Consider the following 16,999-nt stretch of genomic DNA (forward strand, 5'->3'; position numbering starts at 1 on the left):
CTTCTACATGTTGTCACTTCTTCTTGAGTCTCTCCATCTTTCTGAATCCAGTTTGAACATAAAAGGCTAAAAAAAAAATAATTTCAGGACACAAGCTCTTGTAGCTCCGCCCCCTGTGCCGGGAGCAGCAGCTCATTTGCATTTAAAGGGACACACACAAAACAGTGTGTTTTTGCTCACCCTCAAAAATCGACAATTTTAACATGCTATATAAAAATATCTGTGGGGTATTTTGAGCAAAAACTTCACACACACACTCGGGGGACAACAGAGAGTTATTTTACATCTTGTGAAAAGGGCATTACACCACCCCTTTAAAAGTACTCCAAGATATAGACAGAAAGGTCAAAAATGTTACAACTATCCCCGGTCTCCCCCTAATCATTTGTTCTTCATTGTTTTTCTTTGTCAAACAATGCAATTAAAATACACCTGTTTTTCCTGCACCCTTGTTCTGTCTTTTCCTTCACAAAACATTACAAGACACAAATACTGGATCCAGTGTCAGTTTTGAAGCGCTGTGTGATTCATACGTTTGGTTAGAGAAACTGAGGATTTAGTGAGCGCTGAAGAGTTGTGTTTTAGTGTTTGACTGACTTGTAACTAACAGTGCACAAGAAACATGTAGACGTCAGTTGAAAGGAAATGTTGCAAATGTAACAACTTACAAATTTAAACTTTGACATCATGTTCCTCAATTGTGTCTCCATTGAGTGAAATGCTTTAGATATCCTAGACAAACTTCTGATGATACATTTTCAATTGTTAGTGAAAATAAAAGGGAACATCATCCATTATGATTTTGTTCCAGGACACGTTGATTCAAACTTGGGTAAAAGTTGTTAGACGATGTGCAAATCGTGACAGATGTTTTCTTTAGTAGACGGTTTGTTCATCTACTCATCATCAAAGACATTTTACTTGCGGTCGATGCTCAGTGATGAAACGTACATGTTATTTTTTGTGTCCTTGTGCAAGACCTTCAACCCAGTTTTCCAGTAAATGATGTGAACTTCCTTTTCTCTGAGAAGGTGCGCAGTAGTCTTTATATACGGTGAGCACAGACGAGTGTCAGCGGCTCTTCTAGTGATCGTGTGACTGAAGAAACATCTTCTCTCTTCTGCTGGATTACTGGCTCTTCTGGACTCTAGAAATGATGCTCATCTTTGGACTGATGCTGATGCTGAAAACTGCTGCATGTGAGTCCACTTTCAGCTCAAACTCTCTGATGATGAAGCTCTGACATGAAAACACTGTAATATTACTGTAAGAGTTTTTCCATAAACTGCAGGATCTAGTAATTGAGTCTGTTTTAAGTGTTTAAAGCCTGGTTTCACAGACAGGGCTCAGATTAAGCCAGGATTAGGCCTTAGTTCAGATAGGGCGTTTAAGTAACTTTTATAAACGTGCCTAAAAAAAAACACACATTACTGGTGTGCATCTCCAGACAGAACAATGGCACTGACATATTTAAGACATTTAGTGCAAGTTGCTCTCAGTTAAAACAGATCAAACATGCATTCAGTTTTCTGCTGCTTTCTCTCTCTCTCTCTGTCTCTCTCTCTCTCTCTCTCTGTCTCTCTCTCTCTCTCTCTCTCTCTCTCTCTTCACTCTGTTATTCTCTCTTTCGCCAATGTTCTTAGAGTATCTTAGTGTACTCCTCAAAGTTACATTATTAGTTTTTAGAAAATATACACACTTAAAACCTCATGGAAAACTGATCAAAAATTTATCTCAAGGATCCTATAAAATTCTAGGAATGTTTGTGTAATATTTTAATTTATGATAATATGTGTGTGTGTGTGTGTGTGTGTGTTTTGTTCTTCAGGTGTGGAGCGGTTCTGCTGGTTTAATCAGGCAATTCCCTGTTACGTTGCTCTCGGAGACAAACTCACTGTGATGATGCCGGATGTTAGAGAATATGACCTGAGGATACGCAAGAAAACAAGCAGCTCACAAGATGATCCAGTTTGTAATATAAAGAATGACAGGATAAGAAAGGATGAATGTGATCTCTTTAATAACAGACATGATGAAGTATCAGTCAATAATGGGATTCTGATGATAAACACTGTGATCAGAGCAGATTCAGGGATTTACAGATTAGAAGTCTTTCACCCAAACGCCAAAATAACACCTGCACTTCTTCAAGTGATTGTTGGAGGTACAGTAACTCTCTCATCAGACTCATTACAATCTCATGTTCTCAAAGATCTCGATTCTCTGTGAAGGTTTTTTTTTTTTTGAGTGTGTTTGTGTGTGTGTGTGTGTGTGTGTGCTTGTTTGTGTGTGTGTGTGTGTGTGTGTGTGTGTGTGCTTGTTTGTGTGTGTGTGTGTGTGTGTGTGTGTGTGTGTGTGTGTGTGTGTGTGTGTGTGTGTGTGTGTGTGTGTGTGTGTGTGTGTGTGTGTGTTTTGTTCTTCAGGTGTGGAGCGGTTCTGCTGGTTTAATCAGCAAGGTCCCTGTTACGCCACTCTCGGAGATAAACTCAGTCTGATGATGGTGAACACTAGAGAATATGACCTGAAGATACAAAAGATAAACTACAACAAACAAGATGATCGACTTTGTAAAATAAAGAATGACAGGATAAATAAGGCTGAATGTGATCTCTTCAATAACAGACATGATGAAGTGTCAGTCAGTAATGGGATTCTGATAATAAACACGGTGATCAGAGCAGATTCAGGGATTTACAGATTACAAGTCAATGACTCAGACGGCAAAATAACATCTGAATATCTACAAGTGACTGTTGAAGGTACAGTAACTCTCTCATCAGACTCATTACAATCTCATGTTCTCAAAGATCTTGATTCTCTTTTTATTCCTGTAACACACAGTAAACACACTACATACTCCAGTAATAGTGAGAGTAGTGTGGAAGTATGGCATTCTGCTGTAATCTACAAATCAGTGTTATTTTTTTTTTATAGTTTACAGTTTTACTATTTTGTATTATCTTATAATAATAATTAATCATTTTAGTTCTTCAGCTTAAACTTATTTCAGTTTAGTGCCAATGCAACATTTTAAGTTTTTCAACTAATATTTATATTTTATTTTATTTTAGTTTCATTTCAATTAACCCCTTACTTTACGCCAGAACTAGAGTGGATTATAGTACATAAAGTTATAAATTTGGATATTTTTCTTATAAAACCGCATGGCTTTGCTTCAGAAGGCCTTTTGAGCCGTATGGATCACTGTTATGATGGATGGAGGGTTTTTTGGGCTTCAAAATCTCAGGTACCATTCACTGCCATTATAGAGCTGGGAAGAGCCAGGAATTATGTTTATAACTCCGATTTTGGGTGAACTAACTCCTCAACAGGCTGACTGATATGTTCACTGATTGATTGATTGATTGATTGATTGATTGATTGATTGACAGATTGATGTGTCTGTGTTGTGTTCAGGGTCTGTGTTGTGTTCAGACTGTGGGGTGCGTTCAGAGAGTTCATCATCTGTAGTGCATGTGCTGGTCTGGTGTTTTCAGATGATGGTTCTGTTGGGTCTGTTAGGAGGTTTTCACATCTACATGAGACTCACGTCAGGTCAGACACATTTATCATCATCACTATGGATTTGACATGCAGTTATTCAGAGTGTGAAGATGATGAGAATCTGATGTTTTTAGGAAAGAAAGAGGAAGATCAAAACGTGCGAATGAGAAGATTTAGAGAAGGACATGAAGAAACAGCAGAAGATTGAAGATCTCAGCAGCAGATCTCGTCACATCTATGAGAAATCATTTTACACATCTGGAGTCATGTGGTCTTTTACTGTAGTCTGTTGACTTTGGCTGATTTCTTTTACAGCGTCTGTTTAGATGTTTTAGCTGTTCCTAAAGATTACTTTAATAACATGTTTAGCCGCATGCATTTTTCTTCACAAGATCTTTGTCATTATAGAATATTGCTAAACACATCGTTCTTTAAAGATTGTAAATAATCTGTGTTGATATTGTTAAGATTAACTTGGTATTGAGTTAAATGAAAATAAAATTATTTGAAATTAAACTGTTTTTGCAATCAAATTGACGCAAGTTCAGTTGATAAAAAAAAAAAAAAGATTATTTAATATAGGCATAGTCATTTTTAATTTGATTTCAGAAAGCACAAATTAATCTATGAAGCTCCATACATGACATCCAGGGGAAAAAATAGACTTTTTCGTTCCCTTGATTTGCTATATTATAAGTAATGATATACTTTTTTTTCTTGCATGTCATGTGCGGGGCTCCGTATGAATCAAATTTGAACAAGTGTTCATTTTAAAAACAATAAATCTAAATGGATATCAAATTATAAAATTAACTTTAGTAAATGTGTCCAGCTTTAACTCTTGTTTCCTCCTGTGTCACGGTTGGTAGATCCACTGTCTCATTCTAGTCTTGTGTGTTTGTGTGTGTGAGTTGTCTCGTTACGCTGATTGTTTTATGTGGGCGTTACCGCTGATTATCAGTGATCAGTGGCAGCTGCATGTCATCTCACCAGCCTATTTAATGCCCTGTCTTTCATCTCATGTTTGTCAGATCGTTGTTGAAGCTTCCCGTGTTTGTGCCTGTTCCTCTTTTCCTCGTGTTTCCTGTTCACCGGATTGCTTCACTCTTGTTCTCACCTCTGGTTCACCGTCATCTTCTTCAGTCACCTCAGGATCGTCCATCTCAGTCCCTGCGTCACGCTCTCCTGCTGTCTGTGTTCCTGATCTGACCCTTGGCTTGGAGAGATCATCTGCTGCTCTACATTGATTGTGTTTTCTTCTGCCTGTTCTGAGTGAACTACTGTTCAATAAACATTATTGCACTTGCTATTGCTTCCGTCCTATTTATCATTACATCCTGCAACTGTCGCTAGTAACCAGGAAAGTTTCTTATCTTTGACACTTGCTATAGTACGGTGGCCGAGAGATCTCAACACGCTGCAACCGAAGAAAACACATGCAAATAGAAAAACACCCGCAAATTAATAAAACTTCTTCATCAGTTTCACAACACGTGTGTGCTCCAAATACTTACAACACAACCACATGCAGAAACGTCTGCTTGATCGGATCACGGTGATCGCATGTTAATGCCAAGTGTAAACGCAGCCTATATGCCTTAAAGTGGAGAATATTTACTTTATGGTGCAGAGAACGTCAGTTGAACCCATTAACTACCCAATGGCTTCAGTGCTGGAGTTCCTTCAAGACTGTTTCTCTGCCGGTCTTTCCCCGTCCAAACTTCAGGTCTACGTGGCGGCCATAGCTGCCTTCCACACGCCGTTAAGCGAGGGACCATTGGCGAGACACCAGTAAGTTCATTACTCTAAAGGTGGCTTTTGCTGGCTATTACTGTTTGGAGTTCGCTCCTGAGAGAGCTAAAGCCTTTCTCCACCCTAGACTCATGTGTCACGGTCTATTGTTCTCCAGGCCTTCCATCCTCCACCACATGTGTCAGCGGATCTACTGAAGATCAAGCATAGCGTCAGTTCTGGCAGGTCACGTTAGTCAAGCTCTCGTCAGTGTCTCTCAGCTGATCCACTATAGTCTACCTATAGGAATATGACGCGTGTCACTGTATTCATATATAAGCTCGTTCAGTATTATCAGCAGGATTCGCGTTGATCAGGAACCAATTACCCTCCTCCCTCCCCAGCTCCTCTCGTCAGTCAGGATTTGGCATTCCCCCTGAATCAGACTAATGGCTCGTTTCTACTGACCAGGGGTGCGTTTCCCGAAAGCATCGTTAGCCAACTATGGTCGCAAGTTCCCTCGTTACCAATAGAGTTCAATGGACATTGCGATGAACTTGCGACCATAGTTGGCCAACGATGCTTTCGGGAAACGCACCCCAGTACGGAAAACACAGCAGATGTTAGAGTTCTGCTTTATAGTTAAACTCATCAAATTTAAATTATGTTTATCGTGTGTCTGTGTAGATATTTTTCATGCAAGTTGTTAGTGCTAATGTTTCGCCTGTTAACGGTTACATGACTCGGGGTTAGTTGTAACAACAATGAAACGTTACAACCTAACCCTAACACCTTACACACACACACACACAGACACACACACACTGTCACCATTACGTTCATTGTCACTGTCATCGTCTTCTTCACTGTCACTGTCATCGTCATTGTCTGCACTACAGTTCCCATGATCCTCCTTGGCCCACACCTGCACCTCCTCTACCATTACCCACACCTGTCATCATCATCATCATGGTCTTCAGCCGTTGTCTCGTCATCATCTGTGTATTTAAGTTCCCTTCATGACCTCGTCATGGTCGGTGATTGTTTGTGGACAGTGCACTATATGTGCCTCACATGCTGTTTCTTCTTGGATATACTATCATTATTGGAATAAAGCTTCTTGTTATTTTGTTACCCGTTGCCTCATCGCCCTCATTGAGTCCAAGTGTCACACACACACACACACACACACAATTTAAATTTTTATGTAACAAAACTTTAACACAGTAACAAACATGCTTACACAAACACAATGTTCAAGTGTTCAATTTCAATTTATTATGGTCAATTACTATGACTGAGAGTAACAAACTTACACACACACACACACACACATACATCAGTTATAGTGAAAAGTCAGTGTTGAATAAAAAGCTTTCAAAATCATTTTTTTTTTTGTCGTAATCCTTATTTCATAATGTTACATCTCACCCAGGGTGTGTTACAACTAACCCAGACTATGGGCTGAACTGTAACATTTCCCTCCTCGTGTTTGAAACTAAACCTTGCATTTTCTGTTTGTGTTGTAAACATAATAGCTGTGTCATTTGATAGCAGACACTTGTAACTAGTTTGAATCACATTTTGAACACACTGGCTTAAAAGGGTGGTTGATTATGATTTGACTTTTCTAACTTTAGTTAGTGTGTAATGTTGCTGTTTGATCATAAACAACATCTGCAAAGTTACGACGCTCAAAGTTCAAAGCAAAGGGAGATATTTGCTTTTAAAGAAATCACTTTTTAAGGACTACAACAAACGGCTGGTAGAGACTACACCACATTCCTACCGGGTTAGTGACATCACCAACCCTAAAATTTACATAAACCCCGCCCCCTGAACACGATTTATAGATTATCATGACAGAATATGCTAACTGAAGAAAGTTAACTCCACATCAGCTTCATAAATTCATCAACTAACCATTCAGAAATGTCCTGTTGCTTCTACATGTTTCTCTTCTTCTTGAGTCTCTCCATCTTTCTGAATCCAGTTTGAACATAAAAGGCTAAAAGTTTTTTAAATTTTCAGGACACAAGCTCTTGTAGCTCCGCCCCCTGTGCCGGGAGCAGCAGCTCATTTGCATTTAAAGGGACACACACAAAACAGTGTGTTTTTGCTCACCCTCAAAAAGCGACAATTTTACCATCTATATAAAAATATCTGTGGGGTATTTTGAGCTAAAACTTCACACACACACTCGGGGGACAACAGAGAGTTATTTTATTTTACATCTTGTGAAAAGGGCATTACACCACCCCTTTAAAAGTACTCCAAGATATAGACAGAAAGGTCAAAAATGTTACAACCATCCCCGGTCTCCCCTAATAGTTTGTTCTTCATTGTTTTTCTTTGTCAAACAATGCAATTAAAATACACCTGGTTTTCCTGCACCCTTGTTCTGTCTATTCCTTCACAAAACATTACAAGACACAAATAATGGATCTAGTGTCAATTTTGAAGCGCTGTGTGATTCATACGTTTGGTTAGAGAAACTGAGGATTTACTGAGCGCTGAAGCAGAAGATCACGAGTTGTGTTTTAGTGTTTGACTGACTGACTTGTAACTAACAGTGCACAAGAAACATGTAGACGTCAGTTGAAAGGAAATGTTGCAAATGTAACAACTTTCAAATTTAAACTTTGACATCATGTTCCACAATTGTGTCTCCATTGAGTGAAATGATTTACTAAGTAAGTAAATTTGATTTATATTTAGCACTTTTAAACATAGCAGAACTATCCAAAATGATGAACAAAAAGAAAAAATCAAATAAAACAGACAGAAAACAGAAGCAAGATAATATTAAAATGCCAGGGAATAAGCTATCTCCCTTAGTTTTTAGACGGGAGCGAGGGATAGATAAAAGAGCCCTGTCTGAAGATCTTAAAGATCTAGTGGATGACAGAGGAGCAAGAAGAGCTCTATGATGGAGCTTGATCATTAAGAGCTTTAAACACAAACAACAGAATTTTAAACTGAATTCTAAAATGGATCGGGAGCCCATGAAGTGAAGCTAAAATTGGGGTAACATGATCGTATTTCTTTGTCCCGGTCAGCAGCCTTGCAGCTGCATTGAGCACCATCTGGAGGCGTGCAAGCGATGATTGAGGAAGACCCAAATACAATGAATTACAGTAGTCCAAGCGTGAGGTAATAAAAGAATGAATGACCTTCTCCAAGTCTTGGAATGACAAAAATTATTTAAGTTTGGAAATTAACCGCAATTGATAAAAACTAGCCTATTCTTTACAACAGAATTAATTTGTTTGGATAAACATAATTCTGAGTTAAGAATGACACCAAGGTTCCTGACCTGAGAGGAACCTGAGGGGAAACTGTTACCCAACTCCTTAATGAGACTATTCCTCAGTTTTGGAGAGCCAAAGACAATAATTTCTGATTTGTCCGTTGGAGAAAGTTAATTGATAACCATTCCCTAATGTCCCGGATGCAATCCATCAAGGTCTGAATGGAATCGCCAGCTTTCAATGGCAGATACAGCTGTGTATCATCGGCATAAAAATGGAATAAAACATTGTGCTTCTTACAGTTTTTTACAGTCGCTAGGACACATTTATCAATACTTAAGTCACTTTTTCAAAACTCTTCACACAGTTCTCCTAACCAACTTTCAGCTCGGCACAGCAGTTCATTTGGGGTCAGCCCTATGTTCCCACGGCCCTATGTTCCCACATTTCTAAGAATTTAAAAAAATTCTAAGAATTTTTTTTTTAACGATTTGTCTAAACCCCAGTTACGGGTAGGTTTAGGGGTGGGGTCAGGGGTAGGCCATTTGTGGGAACATGGGGCTGTGGGAACATTTCACATTCACATTCAAAATGCACTAAAACTACCAAATCACTTCATATATGTCTCAAATCAACACATTCTTCCACAACACTAGCAAAGGTTGACAGCCAACAAACACACTTTGTCACCCACAAAACAATGACCTAAAAAACACTAACAACATGTAGCATTATACAATGTTTTCTTGTGTAAAACAAGGACACATCTCTGTTTATAATTCAGTCTTTTATTTATTTTTATTTTTTTGCAGTGAATAATTCCAAAATACAAGACGTTGTATACACACCATCCACTGATACAGATACAATAGTAATGCTAATTTACTCGGTCTTCTCCATTTGGCCACAGGTTCTCATCCACATCACATCTTATGTCATCTAGGGCAATTCACCTAGGAAAGAATCTTATGACATGCCTGATCCATCCCTGGCAATCTTCTGCTGATATGTCCAGGCATCCAGCATTCATTGCATCCAGGAGGGACATTTGATCATGTGGATGGTGGTCATAAACCTTCCAGCTCCATGAGGAAAAGAATTCCTCTATGGGGTTGAGGAATGGAGAGTAAGGTGGGAGGAAAAGTGACACCATTCTGGGATGGGCTGCAAACCACTGAGTGACTGCACGGGAGTGGTGAAATGCCACATTGTCCCATACAATTATAAATGTTGGCTGATTTCTTCTCTCTGCACCCCTTTCCTCACCTAGCACAACCCTTCCATAGAGATCATGCAGGAACGCAAGGAGACAGTGTTCAGTGTTGTATGGCCCAATTAGTGGTTTGTGTAACAGCATTCCATCAGTGGATATTGCTGCGCACATTGTGATGTTGGCACCCCTCTGGCCCGGGACATCCACTGTGGCTCTCTTCCCAATCACATTCCTCCCTCGTCGCCGTGTTTTGGCCAAGTTGAAACCCGCCTCATCCGCAAAGATGAAAATGTGGGGTGTTTGCCTGCCTTCAATCTCCATGACTCTCTAAAATAAATCCACAAGGCAACATAAGCTGTTACAGTAGTAAACATTACCTAAAAATATGTCTTTGTGTGTGTTTGGTTTTGTTTAAAAACAGTTCTGTATTTTATTGTGATCTTACCTGGACATATTGGTTAATGAGTTGCTTGACATGTTCAGAGTTCCTCTCAAAAGGCACAGTGTACAACTGTTTCATCCTGACCTGATGTTTTTTCAGGACTCTAGAAATAGTTGTTATGCTTACACTGTGAATATTTGCAAAAGTAACGTTGTCTGCCAAGACTCTGTCTCGAATCTCAGTGAGTTTTATGCCATTGTTTCTGATGACCATATCAACAATGGCAGTTTCCTGCACATCAGTGAGCATCCTTCCTCACCCACCTGTGTGAGGTAACCGTTGAGTCCTAAGCAGAAATGCAAAAGCAATTACACACAAGTCTATTTACTTCTGTAATATGCAACTCAGTCATATGCCCTTGCAGAATACAAGTTACCTGTTGGTTTGCCGGAAAACTCTAACAATAGATGCCACTGTTGAGCGTTGCAAATTTGGCTGCACTCTCTGACCAGCTTCTCTCATTGAGAGACCATGATTTACAAGATGATCAATTACAGTAGGTCTGATCTCATCTGAGACTACAGCTCTTGATCTTCCTCTTATTCTTCTTCCACCACGCATACGTATTCCTCGCCCCCTCCCAGCCACTCTTCTTCCTCTTTCAGCCACTTCTCTATTTCTGGCTGGGTCCATGTTTACATCACAATACAAAACTATTCAGCTGTTGTCTCCTTTTGTAATGAAATTGAAAGAGTAACACCTGTGTAGATGTTCATCTACAATGAGAATCAGCTGTGGTTGGTCCAATTGTCCAATTGTTTTTATAGCATTTAATTTTAAGATTTAAAATATATTTCATTAAAATATTACTGTAGAAATGGAGCGAATTGCTGTCTTATTCAGTTTTGTATTATGTTATTGTTTTGAACATAAGTTCAACAGTTTTGAAAACAGTATGTAAGCATGTGCAGATTGGCCTGTAGGTACACAGAGTTTTGGCGGTTGTTGTGTCGAAGTGAGAAAAGAGTTAATGTAATTTGAAAGATGCAGTCACTGAATGCATTTTAATGCCAAAGCAATGATAAATGATCCACAGTTTAGCCCACATATACTTCTGTTGTGCTCACTGTGTGAAGAGTTTTGAAAAAGTGACCTAAGTATTGATAAATGTGTCCTAGCGACTGTAAAAAACTGTAATAATATCCCCCAGCGGACGCATAAATAAGTTAAAAAGAAGCGGACCCAGAATAGAGCCCTGAGGTACTCCACTAATAATAGGAGCAGAAGATGAAGAGAACTTGCCTACAGTATCTCCACAGAAAAACACCTATCTTTTCAAACCTGGGTAAAAGTTGTTAAAAGACGTGCAAATCGTGACAGATGTTTTCTTTAGTAGACGGTTTGTTCATCTACTCATCATCAAAGACATTTTACTTGCGGTCGATGCTCAGTGATGCTCATTTTGAGTCCTGCAGTTATAAAAGCAACAAACGGGTGATGAATTAACATACATACAGTAATGTCTTCATGAAAATGTAAAATTGCAGAAGTATTAGTCATAGAAAGCCCACAGCAGGACAGAAAAGAAACTTACATGTTATTTTTTGTGTCCTTGTGCAAGACCTTCAACCAAGTTTTCCAGTAAATGATGTGAACTTCCTTTTCTCTCAGAAAGTGCGCAGTAGTCTTTATATACGGTGAGCACAGACGAGTGTCAGCGGCTCTTCTAGTGATCGTGTGACTGAAGAAACATCTTCTCTCTTCTGCTGGATTACTGGCTCTTCTGGACTCTAGAAATGATGCTCATCTTTGGACTGATGCTGATGCTGAAAACTGCTGCATGTGAGTCGACTTTCAGCTCAAACTCTCTGATGATGAAGCTCTGACATGAAAACACTGTAATATTACTTTAAGAGTTTTTCCATAAACTGCAGGATCTAGTAATTGAGTCTGTTTTAAGTGTTTAAAGCCTGGTTTCACAGACAGGGCTTAGATTAAGCCAGGATTAGGCTTTTAAGTAAGTTTTATAAACGTGTCTTAGAAAAACACACTCATTACTGGTGTGCATCTCCAGACAGAACAATGGCACTGACATATTTAAGACATTTTAGTGCAAGTTGCTCTCAGTTAAAACAGATCAAACATGCATTCAGTTTTCTGCTGCTTCCTCTCTCTCTCTATCTCTCTCTCTCTCTCTCTCTCTCTCTCTCTCTCTCTCTCTCTCTACTCTGTTATTCTCTCTTTCGCTAATGTTCTTAGAGTATATTAGTGTACTCCTCAAAGTTACATTATTAGTTTTTAGAAAATATACACACTTAAAACCTTCAATCAAAAAATGATCTTGAGGATCCTATACAATTATAAGAATGTTTGTGTAATATTTTAAATTATGATAGTGTGTGTGTGTGTGTGTGTTTGTGTTTTTCAGGTGTGGAGCGGTTCTGCTGGTTTCATCACTCTGTTCCCTGTTATGTTGCTCTCGGAGACAAACTCATTCTGCAGATGTTGGTGGACATTAGAGAATATGACCTGACGATACAAAAGATAAACTACAACAGACTAGAGTATTCAGTTTGTAAAATAAAGTATGACAGGATAAATAAGAAAGAATGTGATCTCTTTAATAACAGACATGATGAAGTGTCAGTCAATAATGGGATTCTGATAATAAACACTGTGATCAGAGCAGATTCAGGGAATTACAGATTAAAACTCTTAAACTCAGACGGCAAAATAACGGTAACGCTTTAGATTACAGCCCGGAAAGTACTGCGTAATTAAAATGAAAGTACAGTGTAACTTTTGGTAATTACAGTGTACCTATAAAGTACGTACGTGTAAGTATAGGGGAATAATATGTAAAGTTTTGTGAATAAAGGGGTAACAACCAGGAAAATAACAAATTATTTAGGCAAATTATTTAGACTAAGTATTTTAGTCTAAGTTTGGGCTGCTGCCCCGTCTCATGTGGCCAATTTCTATCTATGAGGTCACGCTATCCCATGCCATTCGACTGGAGAGATTAGTGAATGCACAAGTGAGGAAGTGGCTTGGACTGCCGAGATGCCTTACCAGCATTGGCCTGTATGGCAACGGAGCCCTCTCCCTGCCAATCTCAAGCCTGGTGGAGGAGTACAAATGTGCCAAATCAAGGCTGGAAATGACTCTGACAGAATCCCGGGATCCAGTCGTCAGAGGTGCTGCTCCTACCCTAGCAACGGGGAGGAAATGGAAGCCGTCGGCAGCGGTTGCGGCGGCAAAGGCTGCCCTCAGACACCGGGATATAGTGGGGCATGTCCAACATGGCAGAGGGGGCCTTGGATTGGAAGCAGCAACACCCACATGGCAAAAGGCTACTCCGACCGAACGGCGGCACATGGTGGTGGAGGAGGTGCGCCACCAGGAGGAAGCAGCCAGGTGTGCCAAGGCTGTCTCCCAAGCCCAGCAAGGCCGCTGGATGAAGTGGGATGGCGTGGAGAGGAGAAAAATCACATGGAGTGAGATGTGGGGCATGGAGGCTAATAGGCTAAGTTTCATCATTAGAGCCACTTACGATGTCCTGCCCTCCCCAACCAACCTACATCTCTGGTATGGAGAGGACCCAGCCTGTCCCCTGTGTGCAGCCCCAGCAACCCTCAAACACATCCTGGTGGGTTGCAAGACCAGCCTAACTCAAGGAAGGTACACCTGGCGCCACAACCAAGTGCTGAGGTGCTTGGCTGCCGAACTTGAGAACAAGAGGGTAACCACCAACGCCACGCCTCTAAATGCCCAGACTACCATCCCACGGAGAACAACCTTCATGCGGGAAGGGGAGAAACAGTGGACTAAGTCATCACTCCCAAACTCTGGACCACTGAACGCAGCCCGGGACTGGGAAATGCGGGTAGACATTAACCAGAGGCTCACCTTCCCACCCGAAATTGCAGCAACCAACCTGCGCCCAGACCTTGTCCTCTGGTCCAAGTCCTGCCGGCGTGTCTTCATCGTTGAAATGACTGTCCCATGGGAGGATGCCATGGACGAGGCATTCGAACGGAAGAGGCTGCGATATGCCAACTTAGCAGCTGAAGCAGAGGGGCGGGGCTGGAATGTGAAGGTTTGGCCAGTGGAGGTGGGATGCAGAGGTTTTGTAGCCAGCTCTACCACAAGGCTCTTGAAGGAAGTAGGGATCAGAGGGCAGTCCCAACGGAGGGCAATCAAAGAACTTGCCACTGCAGCGGAACGGAGCAGTCACTGGCTGTGGCTGAAACGTAGGGACGCAACATGGGCTGCCAAATGATCGCATGGTGCTACCACCGTGCGACACACACCCGGGTCTGATCAACCCGTGGTGGGCCAACCCCGGCAGAGGGTGTCTTGTGATAAGTGGCCGAAACACCCAATGAGGTCGGGCACACAACTGAAGATGTGTCGCACTGGTGGCACCATGAGTTCTGTGCCAAATTTCACCCCACCCAAGATGACATCCCCATTCAATTGTTGTGCTGAAAGTTAGGGATCTTTAACAACCAGTCCTAGTAAGAATCATTTAGAATCTTACTTTTGGGAGCAATTTAGCGAGTACATACACTGCACCTTTTTGTAATAATAGTGTAAAAATAGTGCTTTTTTAAAATTACGGGGTACATATCAGTGCATTTATAAAGTAGGCTAATTTGTTATTATTGCAAAGGTGCACTGATTAAGTTTCAAGGTAAGTAAAACTATTGCAACTTTTTTTTTTTTTTTAAATGCTGGGAAAATATACTCTTGTTCCATGTAGTTACAGGGTAAGTATGACATTGCGGGCTGTAAATTAAAGTGGTGCTTCTTACCCTCTTGTTTCATGTAGTTACAGGGTAAGTACAATAAAAACACATGTACACACACAATCTGACATAACTTGGAAAACCTTTATTTGAAAAACAACTTATTTCAAAACAGATTTACAACATATTACACTTCTTATTCTTTATTATTTTTTTTAAATCAACTTTTCATTTCAAATACTAAAGTCCTGACAGAAAGTAGCATGTTTTGTCCTTTTTTGTCCCTCTTAGTCCTCCTCTTCTTTTTCTATCGTTCCACTGATTAGCCTAATCTTAAGAAGGAGTCTTTTTCTATTATGTATTATGTATTAAAAGAATTGAATTTAAGCGTTCATTGCATTCTCGCGGGAGTATGATGTGAAACTCGCGCGAGAACTGGTGTCTGTTCTTCTGCATGGTTTGTTTTTCATTATTATTATCTGTTATTGTTTGTATTTTGTTGTGAGCAATAATGAAAACATTAAAAAAATAATAATTCGACATTCGGTTTTCATTCGGTGACGCTTACGTCACGCTTTAAATTGTCAAGCGTAAACTTACTCAAACCCTCTCATGAACGCGCAGGTGACAGTTGGTCGGAAGCGATAGTCTACAGTTTAAAAATGTTAAATATTTGGTATTTTTCTTACAAACGCTTACTGTTTCACTTCAGAAGACTATGGCTGTGTCCAAATTCAGGGTCTGCATCCTCCTTAGGATCCTTCCTACCCGGTTGAAGGAGGAGGGATCCTCCGACGACCGCAAAACCCGGAAATCGGTGTTTGTGAATTTGGACAGCCTACCCTTCTTTCAGTTCCCTCCCTTACCCGTTGCTCATATCCTGTCGCCTAGCAACCGGAGCTTTATAAACACTTCTGTCTGCTCTTTCGTCCCTAGAAGCGTTAAAAACAGCTTCAATCACTAACAAATTAGCTGTGTGTAATAATTACTATAAGGGGATATTCACACAGGCAGTAAGGAAGAAGCTAGTTTACGAAAGTAATGTTTTTTTTTACATAAACATACAAATGTAAAAAAAAATGCTTAACGCTAAAACAAAATGCCTGACTAGACAACCACTGAAAAAATATATTTATAAATATAAATAAATTTATAAATATATTTTTTTGAAAAGACAGTTTTTAAAAAACTTACATCGAAAAGCATACTCCTCTCCCACTCCGCTACCATGGCTACCACTCGCTTCGTCCGCCATTACGCTCTGCCGAAAAGAATTATGGGATAGGTAGGACGGGAAAGGATCCACCACACCCATCCTTCCAATTTGGGGAAAAGGAGGACGTATTTGTGGGCCGCATTTGAAGGATCCTTCGTCGCGGCGCTGTGACGTAACATCCTTCAAATGAGTAGGCCTACTCCGAAGGATGTAGACCCTGAATTTGGACACAGCCATGATTCATCCATTGGGGTCGTATGGATTACTCTAGTTATTGTTGTATGTGCTGTTGTCAACTTTTAGGAACACATGAGCTTGCATTATATGCATTTACAGAGATTATTTATTTTTCTAAAAACTTTTGTTTGTGTTAATCTGAAGAAGGAAATTCGTATACATCTCGGATGACGTGAGGGTAAAAGATGAGTAAATGGTGAGGACATTTCTGTACTGTATTTTATTTTAAACACATATAATACAGAATAGCAAGAGACATGTCATGGGATTCCTTCTTAAGATTCATCAGTGGAAAGAAAGAAAAAGAAGAAGAGGAACAAGAGGAGGAGGAAACCAAGCAAGAGAAACAAAGTGCTGTAAATCCGTTTTGAAATAAGTTGTTTTTCAAATAAAGTTTTCCAGGTGATATCAGATTGTGTCTAAAGCACCACTTTAATTTACAGCCCGCAATGTCATACTTACCCCGTAACTACCTACATGAAACGAGGGTAAGAAGCACCACTTTAATTTACAGCCCGCAATGTCATACTTACCCCGTAACTACCTACATGAAACGAGGGTAAGAAGCACCACTTTAATTTACAGCCCGCAATGTCATACTTACCCTTTAACTACATGAAACAAGAGGGTAAGAAGCACCACTTTAATTTACAGCCCGCAATGTCATACTTACCCTGTAACTACATGAAATACTTACAGTCTAAATAATTTGCC

At 40.1% G+C, this 16,999-nt stretch overlaps 1 protein-coding gene across 3 annotated transcripts in view; it reads left to right on the forward strand.

The window, feature by feature from the left end:
• The first annotated feature begins 723 nt into the window (after positions 1–723).
• The window catches only part of LOC311094871 (uncharacterized protein), a 30,996-nt gene continuing 14,720 nt past the window's right edge, over positions 724–16,999 (forward strand). The window contains exons 1-5 of one of the 3 annotated variants that reach the window (XM_084133065.1): positions 1,024–1,199; positions 1,829–2,164; positions 2,424–2,759; positions 3,454–3,555; positions 3,639–4,811. In XM_084133065.1, coding sequence (XP_083989191.1) covers positions 1,154–1,199; positions 1,829–2,164; positions 2,424–2,759; positions 3,454–3,555; positions 3,639–3,712 — 894 coding nt within the window. In that variant the 5' untranslated portion in view covers positions 1,024–1,153 and the 3' untranslated portion in view covers positions 3,713–4,811. Of the gene's footprint in view, positions 1,200–1,828; positions 2,165–2,423; positions 2,760–3,417; positions 3,556–3,638; positions 4,812–16,999 lie in introns of those variants that run through there. The other 2 variants (XM_084133064.1, XM_084133066.1) reach the window with 2 other exon arrangements.

This window comes from Abramis brama, assembly GCF_963993115.1.
Source record: "Abramis brama genome assembly, chromosome: 13".
In the NCBI taxonomy this organism is placed as follows: Eukaryota; Metazoa; Chordata; class Actinopteri; order Cypriniformes; family Leuciscidae; genus Abramis; species Abramis brama.